At 54.7% G+C, this 20384-nt stretch overlaps 2 protein-coding genes across 2 annotated transcripts in view; one reads left to right on the top strand and one right to left on the bottom strand.

Annotated features, from left to right (window-relative positions):
• Nucleotides 1–7029: 7029 nt before the first annotated feature.
• TMEM79 (transmembrane protein 79) lies at nucleotides 7030–14858 on the bottom strand. Its single transcript, XM_054010710.1, has 4 exons — nucleotides 14776–14858; nucleotides 11682–12620; nucleotides 9945–10158; nucleotides 7030–8856 (listed from the first exon to the last, which is right to left on the bottom strand). The coding sequence occupies exons 2-4, from the start codon at nucleotides 12484–12486 to the stop codon at nucleotides 8637–8639; spliced, it is 1239 nt and encodes a 412-aa protein (XP_053866685.1). The 5' UTR covers nucleotides 12487–12620; nucleotides 14776–14858; the 3' UTR covers nucleotides 7030–8636.
• Nucleotides 14859–18792: 3934 nt separating this feature from the next.
• SMG5 (SMG5 nonsense mediated mRNA decay factor) overlaps nucleotides 18793–20384 on the top strand; it is a 48966-nt gene continuing 47374 nt past the window's right edge. The window contains exon 1 of the mRNA XM_054010461.1: nucleotides 18793–18972. Within this exon, the coding sequence (XP_053866436.1) occupies nucleotides 18896–18972 (77 nt within the window). The 5' untranslated portion in view covers nucleotides 18793–18895. The remainder of the gene's footprint in view (nucleotides 18973–20384) is intronic.

Genomic DNA, 20384 nt, shown 5'->3' with positions numbered 1-20384 from the left:
CCAGTGATTTTCATGGGCTTTGGCTTGGATCCCTGGTGCCATGGGAATAACAGCCGGCAAACAGACAGAGGCGTAGGTCAATATTGACCCAAGCCCCAGCCAGAGCAATGCAGCTGAATACATTTTCCCCATAGTCTTGAAACAATTAGCCCTGTTACTCACTCACTACTCCAAGTGTGAGAGAAGGCCTTCCACACACACCCCTACCCGTCTCCTCCCCTCTCCTGCTCCACTTCAACACAGAGGCTAAAACACAGCCCGTTAAGTGGGTGCTCACCTCCCTGTACACCTCTAGGCCAAATGCAGGGGATGCACAGTGGTCCCAGAAGGGGTGTGACCGAGGGGCATTTGGGATGTGTAATCTACAAGCGGAACTGACCGAGCAAGAAAAACAATTAACACAAGTGGGGACAAATGAAATAGCCTCCCCAACACCTTTCAGTTTGGATCACAGGCACCCCCACAACACACACAACCATCCTCTCCCGCACAACACACACAAGCAGGCCCCAACCTGGCAACCCCCTTCCCCACAGGACAGGAAGTGTCAGTTTCATCATAGGGAAGAACCTTCCACTGCTGAAACCAGAGGTCTGACTCTGAGTGTATTTGGTATGGATGGGAGAGGTCTTAGGAAGAGGGTCCCCTGGGACTGGCAGGGATAGGGTGACCAGATGTCCCGATTTTATAGGGACAGTCCCAATTATTGGGTCTTTTTCTTATATAGGCTCCTATTACCCCCCACCTCCTGTCCTGACTTTTCACACTTGCTGTCTGGTCACCCTAGGCAGGGATGGGATGAGGCCATGAGGGTCCCCTGGAGGAGGGTCCCTGGGACTGGCAGGGGGATCCCTTGGAGCTGGAAGGGATAGGACAAGGGTCCCTGGGGCTGGCAGGCAGGGGAGGAAAGTTCCCTGCTGCTAGCAGGGCGGATCTCCTATCAATGGCAGGCACAGGACAAAGGTCCCCTGTGGGGCTGGTTGGGGGCCGTCCCTGGGGCTGGCAGGGGTGGGACCAAGGTTGCTGGGCCTGTGGGGGTCCCTGGGACTTGTGGAGGGAGGACTAGGGCCCCTGGGGTTGACAGGGGGTCCAGGGTCGCCAGGGCAGGAAAAAGTGGGAGCAGGGTCCTCTGAGGCTGGCAGGGGAGTCACTGGGGCTTGCAGGGGGAGGGGGCGGGTCCAGGGTCCTTGGGGCTTGCAGGGGAGTCCCTGGTGCTGGTGTGGGTGGGACCAGGACCGCTGGGGCAGGCAGGGGTGGGACCAACCGACCGGTGTCTCTGGGGCTGGCAGAGGTGGGAGCAGGGTTGCTGGGTTCTTGGGGTCTAGCAGGCGGGTCCCCTAGGGCAGGCAGGGGTGGGGGCAGGGGGCCTGGGGCAGGCAGGAGACGGGAGTAGGGTCCCTTGGGGCTGGCAGGATCCCTGGGGGTGGGACCAGGGTCGCTGGGGCTGGCAGGGGTGGAGGAGGCTCCCCTGGGGCTGGGGCCGGCAGGATCCCTGGGGCTGGGACCAGGGTCGCTGGGGCTGGCAGGGGTGGGAGCAGGGTCGCTGGGGCTGGCAGGGGTGGGAGAGGCTCCCCTGGGGCAGGCAGGGGTGGGAGCAGGGTTGCTGGGGGCAGGCAGGCAGGAGATGGGAGTAGGGTCCCTTGGGGCTGGCTGGGGCTAGTAGGATCCCTGGGGCTGGGAGCAGGGTCGCTGGGGGCAGGCAGGGGTGGGAGAGGGTCCCCTGGGGCAGGCAGGGGTGGGAGCAGGGTCGCTGGGGCTGGCAGGGGTGGGAGAGGGTCCCCTGGGGCAGGCAGGGGTGGGAGCAGGGTCGGTGGGGCAGGCAGGGGTGGGAGAGGGTCCCCTGGGGCAGGCAGGGGTGGGAGCAGGGTCGGTGGGGCTGGCAGGGGTGGGAGAGGCTCCCCTGGGGCAGGCAGGGGTGGGAGCAGGGTCGGTGGGGCTGGCAGGGGTGGAGGAGGCTCCCCTGGGGCTGGGGCTGGCAGGATCCCTGGGACTGGGACCAGGGTCGCTGGGGCTGGCAGGGGTGGGAGAGGGTCCCCTGGGGCAGGCAGGGGTGGGAGAGGCTCCCCTGGGGCAGGCAGGAGACGGAAGCAGGGCCCCCTGGAGCTGGCGGTGCGGGGGTCCCTGGGTGGGGACGAGCCCCCGCAGGTGGCCCCTGGCTCCGCAGCCCGCCCGCGGGAGCTGTCCCGGGGGCGCCGCCCGCCCCTCTCCCCGCGGCGGCTCCTTACCGCCGGGGCCGGGGCTCCGGGCCGCCTTCCGGAGGGCGCTGCGGGGCGGACACGGCTTCCTGCGGCCGGGCCCGCGCTCGGCGGCCATGGCCCGGCAGCGGCTCGCGGGGCAGGGCCGGGGAGGGGATTGGTAACGGCCGGGCCGCTCCCCGCCGGCCGGCCACAGCCCCGGGCGCGGGTGGAGCCGGAGCCGGAGCCGGAGCCGGAGCCGGGCTAGTGGGTTGAGGTGCAGATCGGTTTGGAAGGGCGGCGGCGGGGTGGGGGGGGGGCAACCGTGCGTTCACACCCACAGGCTAGACTCTGATCTCAGGCTGGTGTCAATCTGGAGTCACTCCACTTGAGCTCAGCTAGGCTGGTGTCAATCTGGAGTCACGCCATTTAATTAGTGGTGCGAGGGCCACACTGATCTGTGATGCTGGTGTACATCTGCAGGCACGCCACTTAATAGTCCGGGCCAGCAGACGCTGATCTCTTTTCAGAGTAGCAGCCGTGTTAGTCTGTGTCACCAAAAAGAACGAGTCCTTAGGGCACCTTAGAGACTAACACATTTATTTGAGCATAAGCTTTCGTGGGCTAAAACCCACTTCATCAGATGCATGCCTGATCTCTGTTACACTGAGGGTAAATCTAGAGTCATTCCACTTAATCAGTGGGGCCAGGGCCACACTGATCTCAGCTATAACGGTGTAAAACTGGAATCGCTCCACTTTAATCAATGACCATAGGACCAGATTCGGATCTGTTACACTGGTGAGTTACTCCATTGAAGCCAGTGACTGGCTTTACAATGGATTATACTAGAAATTTAGGTCAGTTTAATTCCGTGGCTGTGTAACGTAGTGAAGCTGGCACATGTCCCGACGTAGACCACCCTGGGTTGATGCAGGAACCCCTCCTGTTGGCGTAGGGTGGGTACGTGTGGCAGCAGCGCCATTGTCGTGTTTCAAGTGTACACAAGCCCTGAGATCAGAATCTCACCCCCTGCTTTCTCATGTGCCTGGAAAGCACCACCAATGCCTGTGGTGCTGCAAATCGAAAACCTCCCGCAGGGTATTAAACGAATGGTACTTTTAACACAAGCCAAAGGAGGGGCAGTTCCCCTCTTGCTCCCCCGGCATCTTCCTTATTTTCTAGCTCTCGCCCATGCTGGCACTAGGGCCTGATGAGTAAATAAGAGACATGTTGGGAAACAGCCAGCCCTCGGGGTAGAGGCTGTGATGAGGAAGGATGGGCTGGTGGTTAATATGCGGGTCTGGGAGTTGGGAGAGCTCGGGTCTGCCACTGACTTCCTGCTCTATGACCTTGGTTGAGTCTCTTCATTGCTCCGTGCCTCGGTTTCCCCATCTATAATGTGAGGGCACTAGCACTGCCCTGGGTTGTGAGGATAACTACATTGAAGGTGGCGAGGTGCTCAGATATTCCAGGGATGTGGGCCACAGAAGTACTTAAGGTAGACAGAAATGGCAGGAGTTCCAGGAAAAAAGGGACGAGGAACCTTGAGTGGTCCATACAATCCCTCTTGACACACCCAACCAACGGTGTAAAAATAGGAATGTTCATAATTATTTGCCCCACCAGCAAAGTGACCAAGCCTCCAGCCCAGGGCCCATGCGCACTCACCCACACACAGACACACACAGAGGGAGGCATGCGCATGAGCGCGCCCACACACACATGCGCAGAGTTTCTTCCGTGTTGCTTGGCTCACCCAGATCTAACCAGTTACGGGAACGGAAGCTGAGCCGCATCACAGATCAAGAGTCACTGGGTCAAAAACAGGCCCCGGCCAGTTCAGCAGGAATTTTGCAGTTGTTTGGGCTCGCTCAGAATTATTCCTTGTCTAAGCTTTTAACCCTGGGAGATGGGAGAACTGCTGGCAAGGGTGTGAAGTGGGTAAACACAGAGGATGGAGGTTGGTTAGGGGGATCCAAGAGAGTGTAAACAGGGGGGAAAGGGAGTTAACAAAAGGAACAGATGGTCATGATTATTTTGTATGTTACAGTAGTGCCTAAGGTTTACAACTGAGATCGTGGCTGCATTGGGCTGGGAACTGTACGTACACAGTGAGAGGGAACCCCGTCTCAAAAAACCCACAGCCTAAATAGACAAGACAGAGGCTGGGGAAACTGAGGCCTATATTGGGGAAGTGACTTACCCAAGGTCACACAGGAAGGCTGTAACAGTCAGCAGAACTGGGAAGTCAATCCCCACTGCCTGAGTCCTCGTCCTCTGACTTAACCGCCTGATGAGGAAAAACATCTCCACGGTGAGGCCTCTTAGGGCGTGGAATGGTCACTGGGGGAACATTGTGTGGGACACTCAGGACTGGCGGATGTACTACACTGGGCCGGGGGATGGGCTAGCAGGGTCCAAACAGGTGTTTTTCCATCTCTGGGCTGCCTTTCAGATTTGGAAAATGCAAGGTCACCTCAGAGGAGGATTCTCCACCCAAACTTCTCTTGGTGTTGTTCTTATTTATTGCAATAGCACCCCAGGAGCCATCATGGAGCAAGAGCCCATGGAGCTCCGTACAAACTGAACCAAAGACCGGTCCCTGTCCCAAAGAATAACACTCGTCTCCCTCACCAGACGTGGTCTGTCTATTGCATTCTCCATAGACGCAACTCCACTTTGTCCTAGATCTCTGATTCCATTGTCACCTTCCTTATCTCCTCCAGCTCCAGCCATACAAGGAGTTCACCTCCAACCCTACGCTTCTGGCCTCTTCCCACGCTCTCTCTGCTGCCTATGGCCTTTGGAATGATACCAGAATCCAGACCTGCCTCATTCGTGGCATAATCACTTCTCGTCTCACTTATTGCAATCCGTCTCGAATAGCCTTCAAGCCCTGCTTCGTCATGCTGTGACTGGCATGCCCCGTCACTGCAGGAAGTTGGGCCATTTCATCACCATCCTCCATTGATCTGCCTTGGCTTCCTGTCCATCTCTTGCTCCAGTTTAGAATGAGATTTCCTGGCTTTCAAAACTCTTTGGATTCACTTCACCCCTCCTCTTTGGCCCCGAATACAACCACTCCCTCTGCTTCTCTGATTTCCATCCAGCTTCTCCAACTTCCTCTTCCAAGACCCCTCCACCTACTTCCCCAGCCACGCCTCCAACATCCATTCAGATAAGAATTTTTGACCCAACCTCATCTCTTACCAAAAAACACCAAAGCATTCTGTTTGTTTGTTTTTTAAGACCAGCACTGAACACCTACCCTCTGAAAATGAGGCCCCTTTTGTGGTGTATTGAAAACAGTGCTGAAATTACAAACTATCACTTTAAGTGAAAGGGTTTTCCTGGATTTGCTTGCAGGCTTGAGGGGTCTTGAGTGAAGCGTTTGAGCAGAGGAGCTGGTAAAGAAAACAGCTTAAAGCAAGGTGGGGTGAGCTGTTCCGCGTTGCCTTGAGGAGCAGCCTGCTTTCTCTCTCTCTGTTTTTGTGTGTTCTTGTTCTGAATTCTAAGACATAAAGTTGTGTTACGTTGCAACCTTCCAGCAAGAGTACTTTATGTTTCTATGTAACTTTTCTGTGTATATGCTGTGAACATAACCCCTTTGTGGTGTTTCAAGGTGGACAGCCAAAATCAGGAGGCATTCTTGAAAATCTTATGTAACGTTCTTTGCTAAGCCATAACTAACCTAAAGGGGACAACAAGGAGGGATGGGAAACCCCTGGGAAAGGTTTTAGTCATGCGCTTTGCACACAGAGATGATCAAATCAGTACCGAACGCTGAGTGCTTGGACACGGAGCTGGTTTACACCTTGCACTGTATTTAGCAAAAGCAGTTACCAAAACCGGAAAAAAACACAAACCAAACAAAAAACCCATAACTCCCCCCCGCCCCCCCCCCCGAAACAACACAACAGCCATTAGATTAAAAAAATTGATTTAGAAACAATAAACATTGCCTGATGTGAAGAGTAAAACTGGAAGGTAAAAAGTAGAACTGAACCCCCCCAAATTCCCTGTCGCCTAGCTGGCAGCAGTCCCTGTCACAGCCCCCAGGGTACATCACGCCTGACAGAAGCAAGGACAGCCAACACAAGGGACTGTGCACAGATGCTTTGCTCGGTCGGGGGCCACATGCTGCAAAACTATGTAGTCCATGTCTCCTTCTCCTTACTCCCCACCTCTGTGCTGCTCTCTGCAAATGATTTCTTTGGAAGGAGGGTGCTGGCTAAGGGAGGCCTGGCTGCCTGGGAGGTGCCGGAATGTCAATCATAGACTTTTAAAGCCAGAACTATATTAATAATAATCCCTAGCTTTTCTATGGCCCTGTACATCAGTCAATCTCAAAATGCTTTACAAAAGAGGTCAGGAGCATGATCCTCATTTTACAGATGGGGAAACCGAGGCACGGAGCGGGGACGCGACTGGCCCAAGCTCACCCAACAGGCCCGTGGCAGAGGCAGGAGTTGGACCCAGATCTCCTGAGTCCCAATGCAGTCCACTAGACCACACCCTGACCTCCTGTATAACACAGGCCTGAAAACGTCATCAAGTGCTTCCTGCACCAAGCCCATAGCTTCTGGTCGAGCTAGAGTATCTCTGTCTCAGCTATCCAGTCCTGATTTAAAGACTTCAAGTGATGCAGACTTCACCACATCCCCAATGGCTAATTTGGCCCTAGCACTGTAAAAGTTAAAAGAAAGAATGTAGATGCAAGCAAACAAAACATGGGTGGATTCACATTTTCAGAAACCACTAGGGAAGTTCTGAGAAGACTACAGGGACAATAAACAGTTCATCCTATTCCCCAGGGTAGGGAGGAGTCTAGCAGGAGGGACTAGGCCCAGCATAATGGTTGCAAAAGACTTTATTAAGTAATGCCCACTCCAGCCCGGGGTTAAGTAAAATAAAGTGACCCGATACCAATCAATCCTGATCCACCCACTGATGAAACTTGTTCTTCCACTTGCCTGGAGAAGCTGTTTACTGATTCCACATGTCCCCTGTGCCCTCCATCCACTGTTTGCCTTGTAGTGTTTCACAACCGAAAGGAAAATAACCCCAGCCACAGCTGTTAGCCTCAGAGAGGGCAGCAACCTGCCAAAATCAATACACAATCCGGAAGCCCATACATCAGTCTGGCCTAAGAGCCCCTACTGTTGCACACGTTCCTGTTGACAAGGATGAGTTAAACCAAGTCCCCCACCCAGAAAGTGGGTGAAAACATAGTGCCACAGCGCTGGCTGCTTATTCCAGTCTAGAGAGACAAAGTGCGCGAGGCAATCTCTTGTATTGGGCCAACTTCTGCTGGTGAGAGACACCAGCTTCCCAGCTGCACAGAGTTCTTCAGGTCTGGGGAACCCGGTGTCACAGCTACATACAAGGCGGAACAGAAGTAGTTAATGCGTATTTCAAGGGGATGTGGCCCGTTAACTTTGCTAGACAATAAAAATCATGGACTGAATAGAGACGCTGGATTTATGGCTTATGCGAACAAGCTGAAATCCACTAATAACTCCTTCCCCACCCCCCATTCCTTTCCTCCCTAGGACTGGAGGGGTGTTAACGGGCCGCTTCACCTTGAATGGTCCCTTGAAATATGTTATGTTAAATAATCTGTTCCGCCTTGTATTTAGCTGTGACACTCGGAGTTAGCCCAGATCTACGCGACAAACCTGTGTTGGTATAACTACGTCGCTCAGGGTGTGAAAAATCCACACTCCTGAGCAACAGCTATACTGACATAACTGCCCCCCGCCTATGTAGACAGCGCCATGTCCACGGGAGAGCTTCTCCCGCCGACATAGATTCTGCCACTCACAGAGGTGGGGTTTTTATGCCGACTGAGAGCTCTCTCCCATCCGCATAGAACGTCTTCACCTGCGCTGCACGTACAGACATCCCCCTAGTCTGTTAGCCTGACTCAGAAGCTGCCTTTATCAGTGCAGTTAATAAGGCTTATCAGTGAAGTCCTCTTTTATTAGCAAGGATCTTTCTTCTCCTTGAAATTCCCAGGGGACTGTTGCTCCATGATCTAATTATCCAAGAGCACCTGCCTTAAAGTGCTCAGAAGAAAGGATGATTTGAATATAAATAGCTAGTTGAGGTCTGGATCAAGTTAAAGGGAGGACTGAATTAACCCTTTGAAGCCAGCTGATCAGGTTAGCTGGTGGAATTCAATTGCTTGATGGATTCCAGTAGGAGGCGCTGTTGGGCCCATGGTTTAGGTCTGTATTTGTCCACTCACTTCCACTTAAGGCTTGGGATTCAGAGCCTGCCACAGGTGGAACTGGAGTTGGGGGTTGCTCAGCGCTTCTGCAAACCAGCCCATTTGGGCATCGGGGCACTCACGCGCTGACATGTGGGTGCCCCGGCCGAGCCCCCCATCCGGGCCCTGTTCATCGCCATCAAATTCATCTCCCTGCTGCCGAGCATCAGAGCCCCTTGTCCCGTCCTTTACCCCCAGTATCTCGGCTTAGGCGCTGCAGCCCGGCTCTGCTTCTCCGACGGCGCGTCCTGCTTGCCGTTGGCGGCCGTGGCGAACATGTTCTCGGGCTCCAGGATGAACATGCTGTAGAGGTTCCACAGGAGCATGGTCAGCAGGGGCAGGAAGGTCAGGCCGAAGCCGAAGCCGCGGAAAGAGCGACCCATGGCGTAGGCCAGCCAGTACAGCAGCCTGGGGAAGAGAAGAGGCACGGGGGTGGGGGCGTGTCAGGAGACAGGGCCCGGTTGTCCGAGGACCACTCTGGACACCGGAGGATTTGGGACCACGTTGCTGGTTTAATGCTCCGAGGCTTGGCTTTGTGCCGCTCGTGGGCAGCCCAGAGTCAAAGCTGGCAGGATGGAAAAGCCAGGGTGCTGCAGGGAGTATTGTGGCCCATTCGCTAAGAGGCGCTCTTCCCTTCGCGTCAGTACGAGGCCAGCATGGCGCTAGGGGAAACTAGTGCCTCAGTGAAGGAAACTCTCCTTGGGATCAGTGCTTAATTTGTAACAAAAGAGGTGCCGGGACTTAAGCATTTAGGGGCTGGGCTCAAGCAAATTTTTTACATTCATAATAGATACAAGCCCAGAGGTGCTGGGGCTGTGAACTGCCAGGCCCAGAGGTGCCGGGGCTCTGAACTGCCAGGCCCAGAGGTGCCGGGGCTCCGCCCTAGCCCAAATTAAGCCCTGGTACTGATGCCACTGCTGCAGTGTGGTGCTAAGGAGTTGGGTGGGTGACGGAATCGGTGACACTCTTCCCTCTGAGTTAGGGTGACTTCAGCACCCCAGCATGAATCCAGGGGGCGCAGTGCTGACCCCTATTCCCTAGCGTGGTGCTATCCGGCAGGGAGCAGAGGGGTTGACCCAGCAGGGGGCACGCTCCCCTCTGAGTCAGCATGGACTCCAATCCCCGAGCACTAGGGGGCGCTGTCCTGCTGGAAGCCCCATCTTTGGATGAGACTTAAAACCACTATGCTGGACCTCTGGTGGTCTTTAAAGACCCCTGGTGCTTTCCAAATGAGTGGGGGAGGAGCAGTATTAATCTCCGAGTCCTGGCTAAATGTTGACGGGACCCAAGCTCTCCTGTCCCCTGGATGAAGGAGCGAACTCCAGGCATGCCAATATGTTCCCCCAGCACTAAATTAACGGAAGGACCAAAGAATCCACCTCCCCGTCGTGATTCTACCTCTACTCTGGGCTTAGACTCATTGCTCTCAGCTCGTGGTCCATTTAAATGTAGCCTGGGGAGGGGTCTTACGCCATGCGGGAGAGGAGTGAGCTTACCGTGAGATGGCAAACAGCCCCGTGAGCAACGGGATGAGCTTCAGGGCTTCCTGAGGGAGGTAGGTGGCCAGCACAGCAATGTTGAAGAAGTAGAGGATGAAGAGGTAGACGGATTGGGAAACGTAGCGCCGGTGGATCTCCACCTCCCTGCGCAGCTCCCCGAAGGGCTGCACCGAGGAGAAGCAGAGGCGGGAGACCCCGTACACGATCAGACCTGGTGGGATTGGAGAGAGAGAACTGAGTGGGGGACAGTGCTCTCTGGCTGGACGCAAGGAGCGATGGGTGGAGACCAGGACTGGGGGCATAGCGACCGCTGGGGAGCGCTAGGCTTTGTGAACGCTCTAGGCATGATAGTGATGTAGCCATGCCGCTGTAGCTCCATAATGTAGACGCCGATGGAAAGGAGTTTCTCCATCATGGTAGTTAATCCACCTCTCCGAGAGGCAGGAGCTCGGTTGATGGAAGAATTCTTCTGTCGACCGAGCAGCATCTACTCTGGTGGTTAGGTCAGCGTAACTACGCCGCGTGGGGGTGTGAAAGAATCACACGTAGGTGATGTAGCTAGACCTAAATTTTAAGTGTAGACCTGTCCTTAGTGTCGGGCTAGCAAAGGGTGCCCTGCCATCTTTGATGTATTGTTTTAGAGTAGCAGCAGTGTTAGTCTGTATCCGCAAAAAGAAGAACAGGAGTACTTGTGGCACCTTAGAGACTAACAAATTTATTAGAGCATAATAAAGTTGATTGATCAACTCCGGTTTGAATAAGGACTGGGAATGGCTGAGCCATTACAAACATTGAATCTATCTCCCCTTGTAAGTATTCTCACACTTCTTATCAAACTGTCTGTACTCGGCTAGCTTGATTATCACTTCAAAAGTTTTTTTTCCTCTTAATTAATTGGCCTCTCAGAGTTGGTAAGACAACTCCCACCTGTTTATGCTCTCTGTATGTGTGTATATATATCTCCTCATTATATGTTCCATTCTATATGCATCCGAAGAAGTGGGCTGTAGTCCACGAAAGCTTATGCTCTAATAAATTTGTTAGTCTCTAAGGTGCCACAAGTACTCCTGTTTATCTTTGATGTATTTATTTTCACAACCCTCCCGCATGAGGCAGGGCAGTGCGGTTATCCCCATAGTGTAGACGGGAAACTGAGGCTTGCCCGAGTCACACAGGGCAGGGAATTGAACCTGGATTGCCAGATAGCAACCTAACCACTGGATCATAAGAACATAAGACCGGCCATACTGGGTCAGACCAAAGCTCCATCTAGCCCAGTATCCTGTCTTCCGACAGTGGCCAATGCCAGGTGCTTCAGAGGGAATGAACGGAACAGGTGATCCATCCCCATCATCCTTCCTCCCTCTCACGCTCAGCCTGATGACCTGCCCAGGAGGAGTGCATGGCCCAGTCAGTTCTTGGCCTCTCAGCTGAGCCTCCCAGCCAGGGGGCTGGTTAGTGATGGTCACACTGGTGGTTTGGGGGACGTGGTCACTAGACACTGGGCTGAGACCCACCCAGCTTGTTTCATGTCAGCCCCCAAGCAGCCATCGGATGGGAATGGCTGTCGGTCACTCCTGGGTAGGCCATGAGCCAACTCTCCAGGGGTGCGGAGCACCCTACAGCTCCCTATTGACTCCAGTGGGAACCCATCCCCGGAGCCAGCCGCTCTGCCCCTCAGAGCCAGAACACTCCCCTAAAGGAGAGAGGACCCAATCGCCCGGCTCCGCTCACCTAGGATGATGGGGAAGGTGCCGAACACTCCGCAGCGAAGGGTGTAGACCAGCCGGGCGCTCATGGTTGGCATCAGGGGGGCATCGAAGGGCAGGAAGACGTAGGCCCCGTACACGAAGCAGGGGAAGATGATCATGGCCCCGATCATGGAGGCCACGGCCTTGAGGTTGGCAGAGCTGCAGTCCTGGCATTGAAGGCACCGCAGCCTCTCGGAAAGTGGCTTGGTCTGGCCGCCGCCGTAGCCAGCTGGCTCGTCGTAGTGCGGGGGGTAGCTCAGGGGGCCGGGGGTCAGGAAGGCCAGCTTCTCGGGGTCGCCGTTCTCCTTCTCACAGCACACGATGGCCTCCTCCTCCAGCTGCTGCTGCTTCTTCTTCCAGTCGCTGGCCCCTGCCGAGCCTCGGCACCCGGGGGCCTTCTTGATACAGTGGGGATCGATGGGGATGAAAACATGCGCGGCCGTCTCAGGCATCCTGTTGCCTTCCTCCTCCTCCCGCAGAAGGGAAGAGCCAGGGAAAACCTCCTCCTCTCCAGTAGGCCCCGGCTCGGGGCCCATGCGGCTCCCCTCGGGGCTTGGCCTCTTCTCTGTCTCAGGTGCCTTGCGGGATGGGGTGGTGGGCTCCGTGGCCACCTCACTCATAGAAGAGTGCCGGGACTGGTCCCAGGGCAGAGTAGCATCAGGGTCTCCTGGCTTCTTGTCTTGGACACTGCCGCAGGCCACCTTCTGCACTGGGGGCTCCAGCGCCTCCTTTCTCAGCTCCACCAGTGCCACATTCTCTGTGTGAGCCCCGGGGTCAGCAGCTGCCATCTTGGGCCTTCGGGGATGTTCCAGCTGACAGACCCTGAGGGAGGCTGGCTTTGTGGTGGTACGGGCAATAGAATGTATCGCCTGTTTAAGGGTGTAGAGTCTAGTTGCTGTCCTCTGTCATCGCTCTTCGCCACCTACGGAAGGACAAAGAACATACACAATGAGATACCAATAAGAAGGGCCTGTAGATCACCCTTCCCAAGCGGCCAACGCCCCTCACAAGCCCGACCATTAATCAACACTTCCAAGATATTGTTATCCCTCCTTTATAAGCTGTGGACATCAAGAGAAGTGGGGCAATGAATCCAAGGTCACACCGCAAATTGGTGGCAGAGCTGGGAACAGAACACAAGAGTCCTGGGTCCCTGTCATCCTCCTGCCCCTGCTGTAACCACCAAATTACGCTTCCTCCAAAGCTAAAAGAAAGCCCAAGAGTCCTGACTCCCAGGCGTCTGTTCTAACCACTAGATCAAGCTGCTTCCAGCTGAAGTTGGTGGAATTGCTCTGGAATCATACTGGCATCACTGAGCTCAGTTAAACACTATTCGATTTGTTATTAAGATGATTAAACCCAGGGGATGAAACAGCTGCTGAAAAAAAAAAAACCACGGGATCAATTTCTATGGAGCTCTAGGAAAGGGTTAAATAATAGATGTACCCTGAGCAAAATCCCACATCCAAACACTCCTATAAACTCTGGGCATGCCTCAATCTAGAGCAGAACTGACAGCTTGTCTACACTTGAAAGTTAATTCAGATTAAGGTTGGGTGTGAATGTACGACCCAATAGCTATTCCAGAAGAACTCCATGAGTGCACAAACCCTTCACGGCTACTCCTAGAGTGATAATGGGATGAATTTTCAAAAACACCCAATCCAAACACTCCACGGATTTTGGAGCAGAACTTTGTGCCTCGCTACCTAAATGTTGGATCCAAAACATTTCTGAAGTTGGGATCTGCATTACAGCGCTGGGGCTGGCCCCTCGTTGGCTGAACCAAAAGACCCCCGAATGTTGGGAATAGAGATGCAAATTTTGGGGTTCAGGACCCCGGACGGCAATGAAAAGAGCAGGGCTTGATTTTCAGGAGGGGTGAGTTCTGGCAGAACCCATCCCATTCGCTGCGGCTCTTTGCCTTTGAAAATCAGGTTGGTCAATCCTTGCAGAGACCTGTCAGCTTACCTGGAGGGATATTTATTACACTGGTGGTGAGCGAAACTGCTTAGTGTGTCCTTGAGATGCGCACACCTTGCAAAACTCTCCAGAGGGAGCGGCGTGAACACTGACTGACAAGATCTGGGAGGCACCTCTCAACTGCAGGCCTACACAACATATGGCAGGCCAACAATTACAATACCACTGAGTCATAAAGGGAAGACCAGAAGGGACCACCAGATCTTCTAGTCTGACCTGTATCTCACAGGCCACCAACACCACCCAACAACCGAAATGACACTGAAGTATGACAGCCCTCAGGAGACTAGATTATGATGTTCCACAGGCAGAGACTAGGGAGGACTGAGACGTATGAATGCCCAAGGCCCCTGCAATGTTAATCACTCTTAAAACATGGAGGCAAATATGGGGAATATTGGCAATCCCTCCTGGATTGGCTGAAATCTGTCAACCAGGATAGTTAATTTATTCATCCCCACTTTGCACTCCCCACCAGCAGACTCACTGCACCCATGAGGGATCCCGGGGGGTGACGAAGGGGGCAGATTCCCAGCTGGTGTCTTGTCAGTTTCTCTCCGCTGAACCAGCTGAGGATCTGGCCCTGTTGATTTTAAAGGGATGTAGGAGTGTGTCCATGTGGGGCTCAATATAGGGTGGGGGATTAAGAGCCACTTGTGAGGCCCTCGTTAAGTAGTTGCCAAAATGTTAGAGGTGGAGGGGAGAGGGGGTCAAAGAAGATACAAATAACGTATGGACGTGTAACTCACACATCCAATAATAATCCCTAGCTCTTACATAGCACATTTCATCCAGACATCTCGAAACTCTTTACAAAAGAGGGCAGTAGCACTGTCCCCACTTTGCAGATGGGGAAACCGAGGCACAGAGCGGTGACATGAGTCGCCCAAGGTCACGCTACATCCCAGTGGCAGAGCCAGGTCTCCAAAATCTGTCTGTCTGTCCCCCCCCCCCCCCACACACACACACACACGCACCCAGGCAACCTCCAAAACTCCCTGCACCCATCTGCAGAACAACCCCTCCACTCAACCAGACTTCAAGAGAAAATGAATAAAGTAAAGCAGAGATTGTTTCCCTGCTGGGCTGCTTACTCGGAAAGCGGGCTGGGCTCAGCTGGGCCATAGGGAATTGCAGCAGTTTTGCAGATAGCTGTTCCTGGTTGTGAATGTTTCTGCGGCTTCTTTCCTTTGCCTGGACTTCAAACCTGTTTAACCAGCAAAGGTGGGGCTGGAATTAAAGGGGCAGAGGCAGTTTTGCCTCACCCGACATGTGTTGAATCAGCCGGCAGAAAAGGCTGTTCCCAGAGGTTGTGTGCGTGTGTTGTGCATGTGTGGTGTGTGCATGTTTGTGTGTTGGGTATGTGTGTATGGTGTGCTCATGTGTTTGCATGTTTGTGTGGCACGTGCTTTGTGTGCATGTTTGTGTGGTCCATACATGTGCATGTTTGTGTGATTTGCATATGTGCATTATTATTACTATTATTAACATGCTGGTGTATACTTGCATTATGAAAGCATGTATGTATGGTGTATAGATGTGTTGTGTTAGGCATTCAGGTTGGTGTGTTGTATTTCCTGTTCATGTGTATGTAATTGCATTGTTTGAACTTTGCACGTGTATCTTTGAGGTGTGTGCATCCCGTGTGTACTTATTTATTTGGTGCATTTGCAGTGTGCATGTATGCGGCATATGCTGAGTGGTGTGTGTGTGTGTATGTAAGTATGGTGTGTATTTAAGTGTGGAGCGCGTGTATATGTTGTGTATGTAATAGGTATGGGGGGCATGTGTGGAATGTGGTGTCTGCGTGGGTGTGTCTGTGTGTATACAAGCATGGTGTATGTTGTGTGTATCTGTGTGGGCTGAAAGCATAATGTGTGACTATGATGTCTACGTGTGTTAGTGCTGGCGTGTGTGGATTTGTCTGTAGTAATATATGAGTGTGATGAAATATAAACTCCGTGTGTGTGTGTAGGCAGTTGTGAGTGATGTCAGGATAAGTGCTGACCCCAGCACCAAAATCTTAGATCAGTATGTACAAACCCCTGGATTGGACAATAGTTTGGGTGATTAATTTGCATGGGGTAAGGAAACCAACAAGCTGCCCTGGATAGTTGTGTTTATTGGGATAACTCACAAGGATCCTGGAGGCAGAGAGAAGTGGTTGAAACATATTCACAGCCACTTCTCCAAGCAAACACTCCAACATTCGTTTTCATGTTGAGCAATTTAGTGAAATGAAATGAGGGAACAGAGCTAACACGGCTCCTGATTATACTAGTCACCTTCCCCCCAAAAAACAGGCTCACAATCAGATTATGTTTAGGATCTAATTTCAGAAATTAATGTATGGAATTAAATACCCCAGAAAAGAAAGATAATTCTGAATGAAGGAAGAGACACTCAGCTTCACTCACTCCATCGCATCACAGCACTGCCCAATGGGTGGGGATCTGGACTTTACTCAGAACGTGCTGCGTCTGTTGATTCAAACTGTTAACATAATCTAAACATATGTTTGAATTCTGTTCCCTTAGGTCCCACATCCAAACACTGATCGACTCTGAACCTACTGTCTTTAGAAGGGTTACGTGGCTTACAATACGAGGTGGATTTCCTAAGGATTAATTATATTATGTATTACAGTTGAACTTGGGACCTCCACGGAAATCGAGACCCCGTTGTGCTAAGCGCTGGGGGTGCAGGCTCTGGGGTGGGGCCAGGGATGAGGGGTTTGGGGTGAAGAAAGGGATTTGGGTTTGGGCGGGGCTCTGGGCTGGGGCAGGGGGTTGGGGCTCAGGGTTGGGGTGCAGGCTTACCTCTGGTGGCTCCCGGTCAGCGGCGCAGCAACTGAGGGGGCTAAGGCAGGCCCCGGAAGTGGCCAGCAAGAGGTTCGGCTCCTAGGCAGAGGTGTGCAGGCGGCTCTGCACGCCGCTGTCACCCACAGGCACCGCCTCCCCAGCTTTCCATTGGTCGGGCTCGGGGCAGGGGCAGCGTGCGGAGTCCCATCCCCGCCCCCACGCCTAGGAACCAGACCTGTTGGCCACTTCTGGAGCGCAGCGCAGTGTCAGAACTGGTAGGGACTAGCCTGCTTTAGCCGAGCAGCACCACCGACCGAACTTTTAACGGCCTCGTCGGCAGTGCTGACCGGAGTCACCAGGGTCCCTTTTCGACCGGGTGTGTTCCCGTCAAAAACTGGACACCTGGTCACCCTACCCAACTCTGAAGGCAGCGCAGAAGTAAGGTTGGCAAGACCATGACTACCCTACAATAACCTTGCGACTGTCCCATGACCCCCTTTTGGGTCGGGACCCCAGTTTGCGAAACACTGGTTTCCCCTATGAAATCTGTATAGTATAGGGTAAAAGGACACAAAAGACCAGATTTCACAGGAGGAGATCAGATTTCATGGTCCGTGACATGTTTTTCATGGCCGGGAATTTGGTAGGGCTCTCCAGGGCCGCCGAGAGTGGGTTCGGGCCCTGGTGAAAAAAAAATTTCGGGTCCCCCAGCAAGGGCGGTCCGGCTAAACAGGGCCGACAAGAGGGGGTGGGAGGGGAAGCAGAAGAAGTCGGGCCCCCTTCCCAACTGCCGGGCCCCGGTAATTTGTACCGGCTTCCCCCCCCGCCTCGTCGGCCCTGTGTATTAATAAGCAACCTATCAACTTTTTAGACTCTAACCCTTCTCTAATCATTTCTCAACCCTTTACAAACTAAAAAGCATACCCTCAGTGTAAATGTGGGGCCAGTTACAACAGAACCAAGGTCTCCTGACTCCCAGTCTAGTGCCTGATCCACTAGATCCTGGACAATGATCCCTCACTTTCACAGACCTTGGGAGGCAGGCCAGTCCTCGCCCACAGCCAACCCGCCAACCTTAAGCATATTCTCACCAACAACCACGCACCGCACCATAACAGTTCTAACTCAGGAACTAACCCATGCAACAAACCTCGATGCCAACTCTGCTCACCTATCTACACCAGCAACACCATCACAGGACCTAACCAGATCAGCTACAACATCACCGGCTCATTCACCTGCACGTCCACCAATGTTATATATGCCATCATGTGCCAGCAATGCCCCTCTGCTATGTACATAGGCCAAACTGGACAGTCACTACGCAAGAGGATAAATGGACACAAGTCAGATATCAGGAATGGCAATATACAAAAACCTGTAGGAGAACACTTCAACCTCCCTGGCCACACAATAGCAGATGTAAAGGTAGCCATCTTACAGCAAAAAAACTTCAGGACCAGATTCCAAAGAGGAAACTGCTGAGCTCCAGTTCATTTGCAAATTTGACACCATCAGATCAGGATTAAACAAAGACTGTGAATGGCTAGCCAACTACAGAAGCAGTTTCTCCTCCCTTGGTGTTCACACCTCAACTGCTAGCAGAGCACCTCACCCTCCCTGATTGAACTAACCTCGTTATCTCCATACGGATTTATACCTGCCTCTGGAGATTTCCATTACTTGTGTTTGATGAAGTGGGCATTCACCCACGAAAGCTTATGTTCCCAATACTTCTGTTAGTCTTAAGGGTGCCACAGGACCCTCTGTTGCTTTTTTGATCCACTAGAGTTTTTAGTTTGACTGACTTTCACCTATGTCAGTTCCTAGGTCCTGGCTTCCCAGGGCCAGATTTGGCCTTCAGTTTCAGCGTAAATCAGGAGGGACTCCATTATTGTTATTGGATTTCAACTGGTTTCAGTGACAGGAGAATCAGGCCCTCAGTCTGCACCTGTCTTTGAGATCCCCGCAGTCTCAGAGGGCAGGGGGTGCAGTCTCAGAGGGCAGGGGGTATGCCCTGAATCCATGTGTTGTCAATAAAGTTTATTTGAATGGCAGTTGAAGCTAGGAGGCGGCCATGTTGCCAGCACTAAGTCCTGGCAGCGGAGGGCGACAGCTCTCGCGGGGGTGAGCCGCCACATCTCGCGAGATGAAGCCGGAGCGGACGCCATGTTGCCCGCCGCAGGCGCGGGCGGGCAATCCCGCTCTCGAGAGACGACGGAGTGGCGGGCGAAGTCTCGCGCGACTTGGAGCGGGGGCGGGGAGAGGGCAGCGGCGGAGCGATGGCGGCCGAGCGGGGCCGGTGGCTGCGGCGGCCGCGCCGCGGGGCGGAGGAGGCGGAAGGGAGCGGGCGCTGCTGAGGAGGGAGGGAGGGAGGGAGCCGGCCGCGCCGGGCCTCCCCCTGCCGGGCGCCATGAGCCAGGGCAGCGGCCCCCCCGGCGAGAGCGGCGAGCCCGAGGCCAAGGTGCTGCACACCAAGCGGCTGTACCGGTGAGGCGGGGCGGGGCGGGGAGCGGGGCTGGGGGCGGGGCGAGAGGGGGGGCGGAGGGGCTGGGGAGAGGGGGAGACCTGGGGAGGGGGGATGGAGGGGAGCTGAGGGGCTGTGGTGGGGGATGTGGGAAGAGGGGCAGGGTATAGGGGATGGGGAGGGTGAAATATGGGGAGAGGAGGGGCTGGGGGAGACCTGGGGAGGGGGGATGGAGGGGAGCTGAGGGGTTGCGGTGGGGGATGTGGGAAAAGGGGCAGGGTATAGGGGATGGGGAGGGTGAAATATGGGGAGAGGAGGGGCTGGGGGAGAACTGGGGATGGGGAGAGCGGGATGGAGGGGAGCTGAGGGGCTGCGGTGGGGGATGTGGGAAGAGGGGCAGGGTATAGGGGATGGGGAGGGTGAAATATGGGGAGAGGAGGGGTTGGGGGAGACCTGGGGAGGGGGGGATGGAGGGGAGCTGAGGGGCTGTGGTGGGGGATGTGGGAAGAGGGGCAGGGTATAGGGGATGGGGAGGGTGAAATATGGGGAGAGGAGGGGTTGGGGGAGACCTGGGGAGGGGGAGAGCGGGATGGAGGGGAGCTGAGGGGGGAGAGGCGGATGGAAGGGGGAGGTGAGGGGCTGCAGTGGGGGATGTGGGGAAAGGGGGGCAGGGGATGGGGAGAACTGGGGATGGGGAGAGGGGGTGGAGGGGAGCTGAGGGGGATGGAGGGGAGCTGAGGGGCTGCGGTGGGGGATGTGGGAAAAGGGGCAGGGTATAGGGGATGGGGAGGGTGAAATATGGGGAGAGGAGGGGCTGGGGGAGAATTGGGGATGGGGGATGGAGGGGAGAGGAGGGGTTGTGGTGGGGGATGTGGGAAGAGGGGCAGGGTATAGGGGATGGGGAGGGTGAAATATGGGGAGAGGAGGGGCTGGGGGAGACCTGGGGAGGGGGAGAGCGGGATGGAGGGGAGCTGAGGGGCTGTGGTGGGGGATGTGGGAAGAGGGGCAGGGTATAGGGGATGGGGAGGGTGAAATATGGGGAGAGGAGGGGCTGGGGGAGAACTGGGGATGGGGAGAGCGGGATGGAGGGGAGCTGAGGGGGGAGAGGCGGATGGAAGGGGGAGGTGAGGGGCTGCAGTGGGGGATGTGGGGAAAGGGGGGCAGGGGATGGGGAGAACTGGGGATGGGGAGAGGGGGTGGAGGGGAGCTGAGGGGGATGGAGGGGAGCTGAGGGGCTGCGGTGGGGGATGTGGGAAAAGGGGCAGGGTATAGGGGATGGGGAGGGTGAAATATGGGGAGAGGAGGGGCTGGGGGAGAATTGGGGATGGGGGATGGAGGGGAGAGGAGGGGTTGTGGTGGGGGATGTGGGAAGAGGGGCAGGGTATAGGGGATGGGGAGGGTGAAATATGGGGAGAGGAGGGGCTGGGGGAGACCT

Source organism: Malaclemys terrapin, chromosome 21 (assembly GCF_027887155.1).
Source record: "Malaclemys terrapin pileata isolate rMalTer1 chromosome 21, rMalTer1.hap1, whole genome shotgun sequence".
Lineage (NCBI taxonomy): Eukaryota > Metazoa > Chordata > Testudines > Emydidae > Malaclemys > Malaclemys terrapin.
Note: the sequence above shows the minus strand (reverse complement) of the source record. Positions and strands in the feature narration are given on the sequence as shown.

What these genes read in the sequence shown, in the direction of transcription:
- TMEM79 (XM_054010710.1), bottom strand. Translation starts at nt 12,486, where the DNA reads ATGGCAGCTGCTGACCCCGGGGCTCACACAGAGAATGTGGCACTGGTG. An exon ending in CACCTTCCCCATCATCCTAG is followed by an intron (nt 10,159 to 11,681) that starts GTGAGCGGAGCC and finishes CAATCCCACCAG; the next exon opens with GTCTGATCGTGTACGGGGTC. An exon ending in GGGCTGTTTGCCATCTCACG is followed by an intron (nt 8,857 to 9,944) that starts GTAAGCTCACTC and finishes TCTCTTCCCCAG; the next exon opens with GCTGCTGTACTGGCTGGCCT.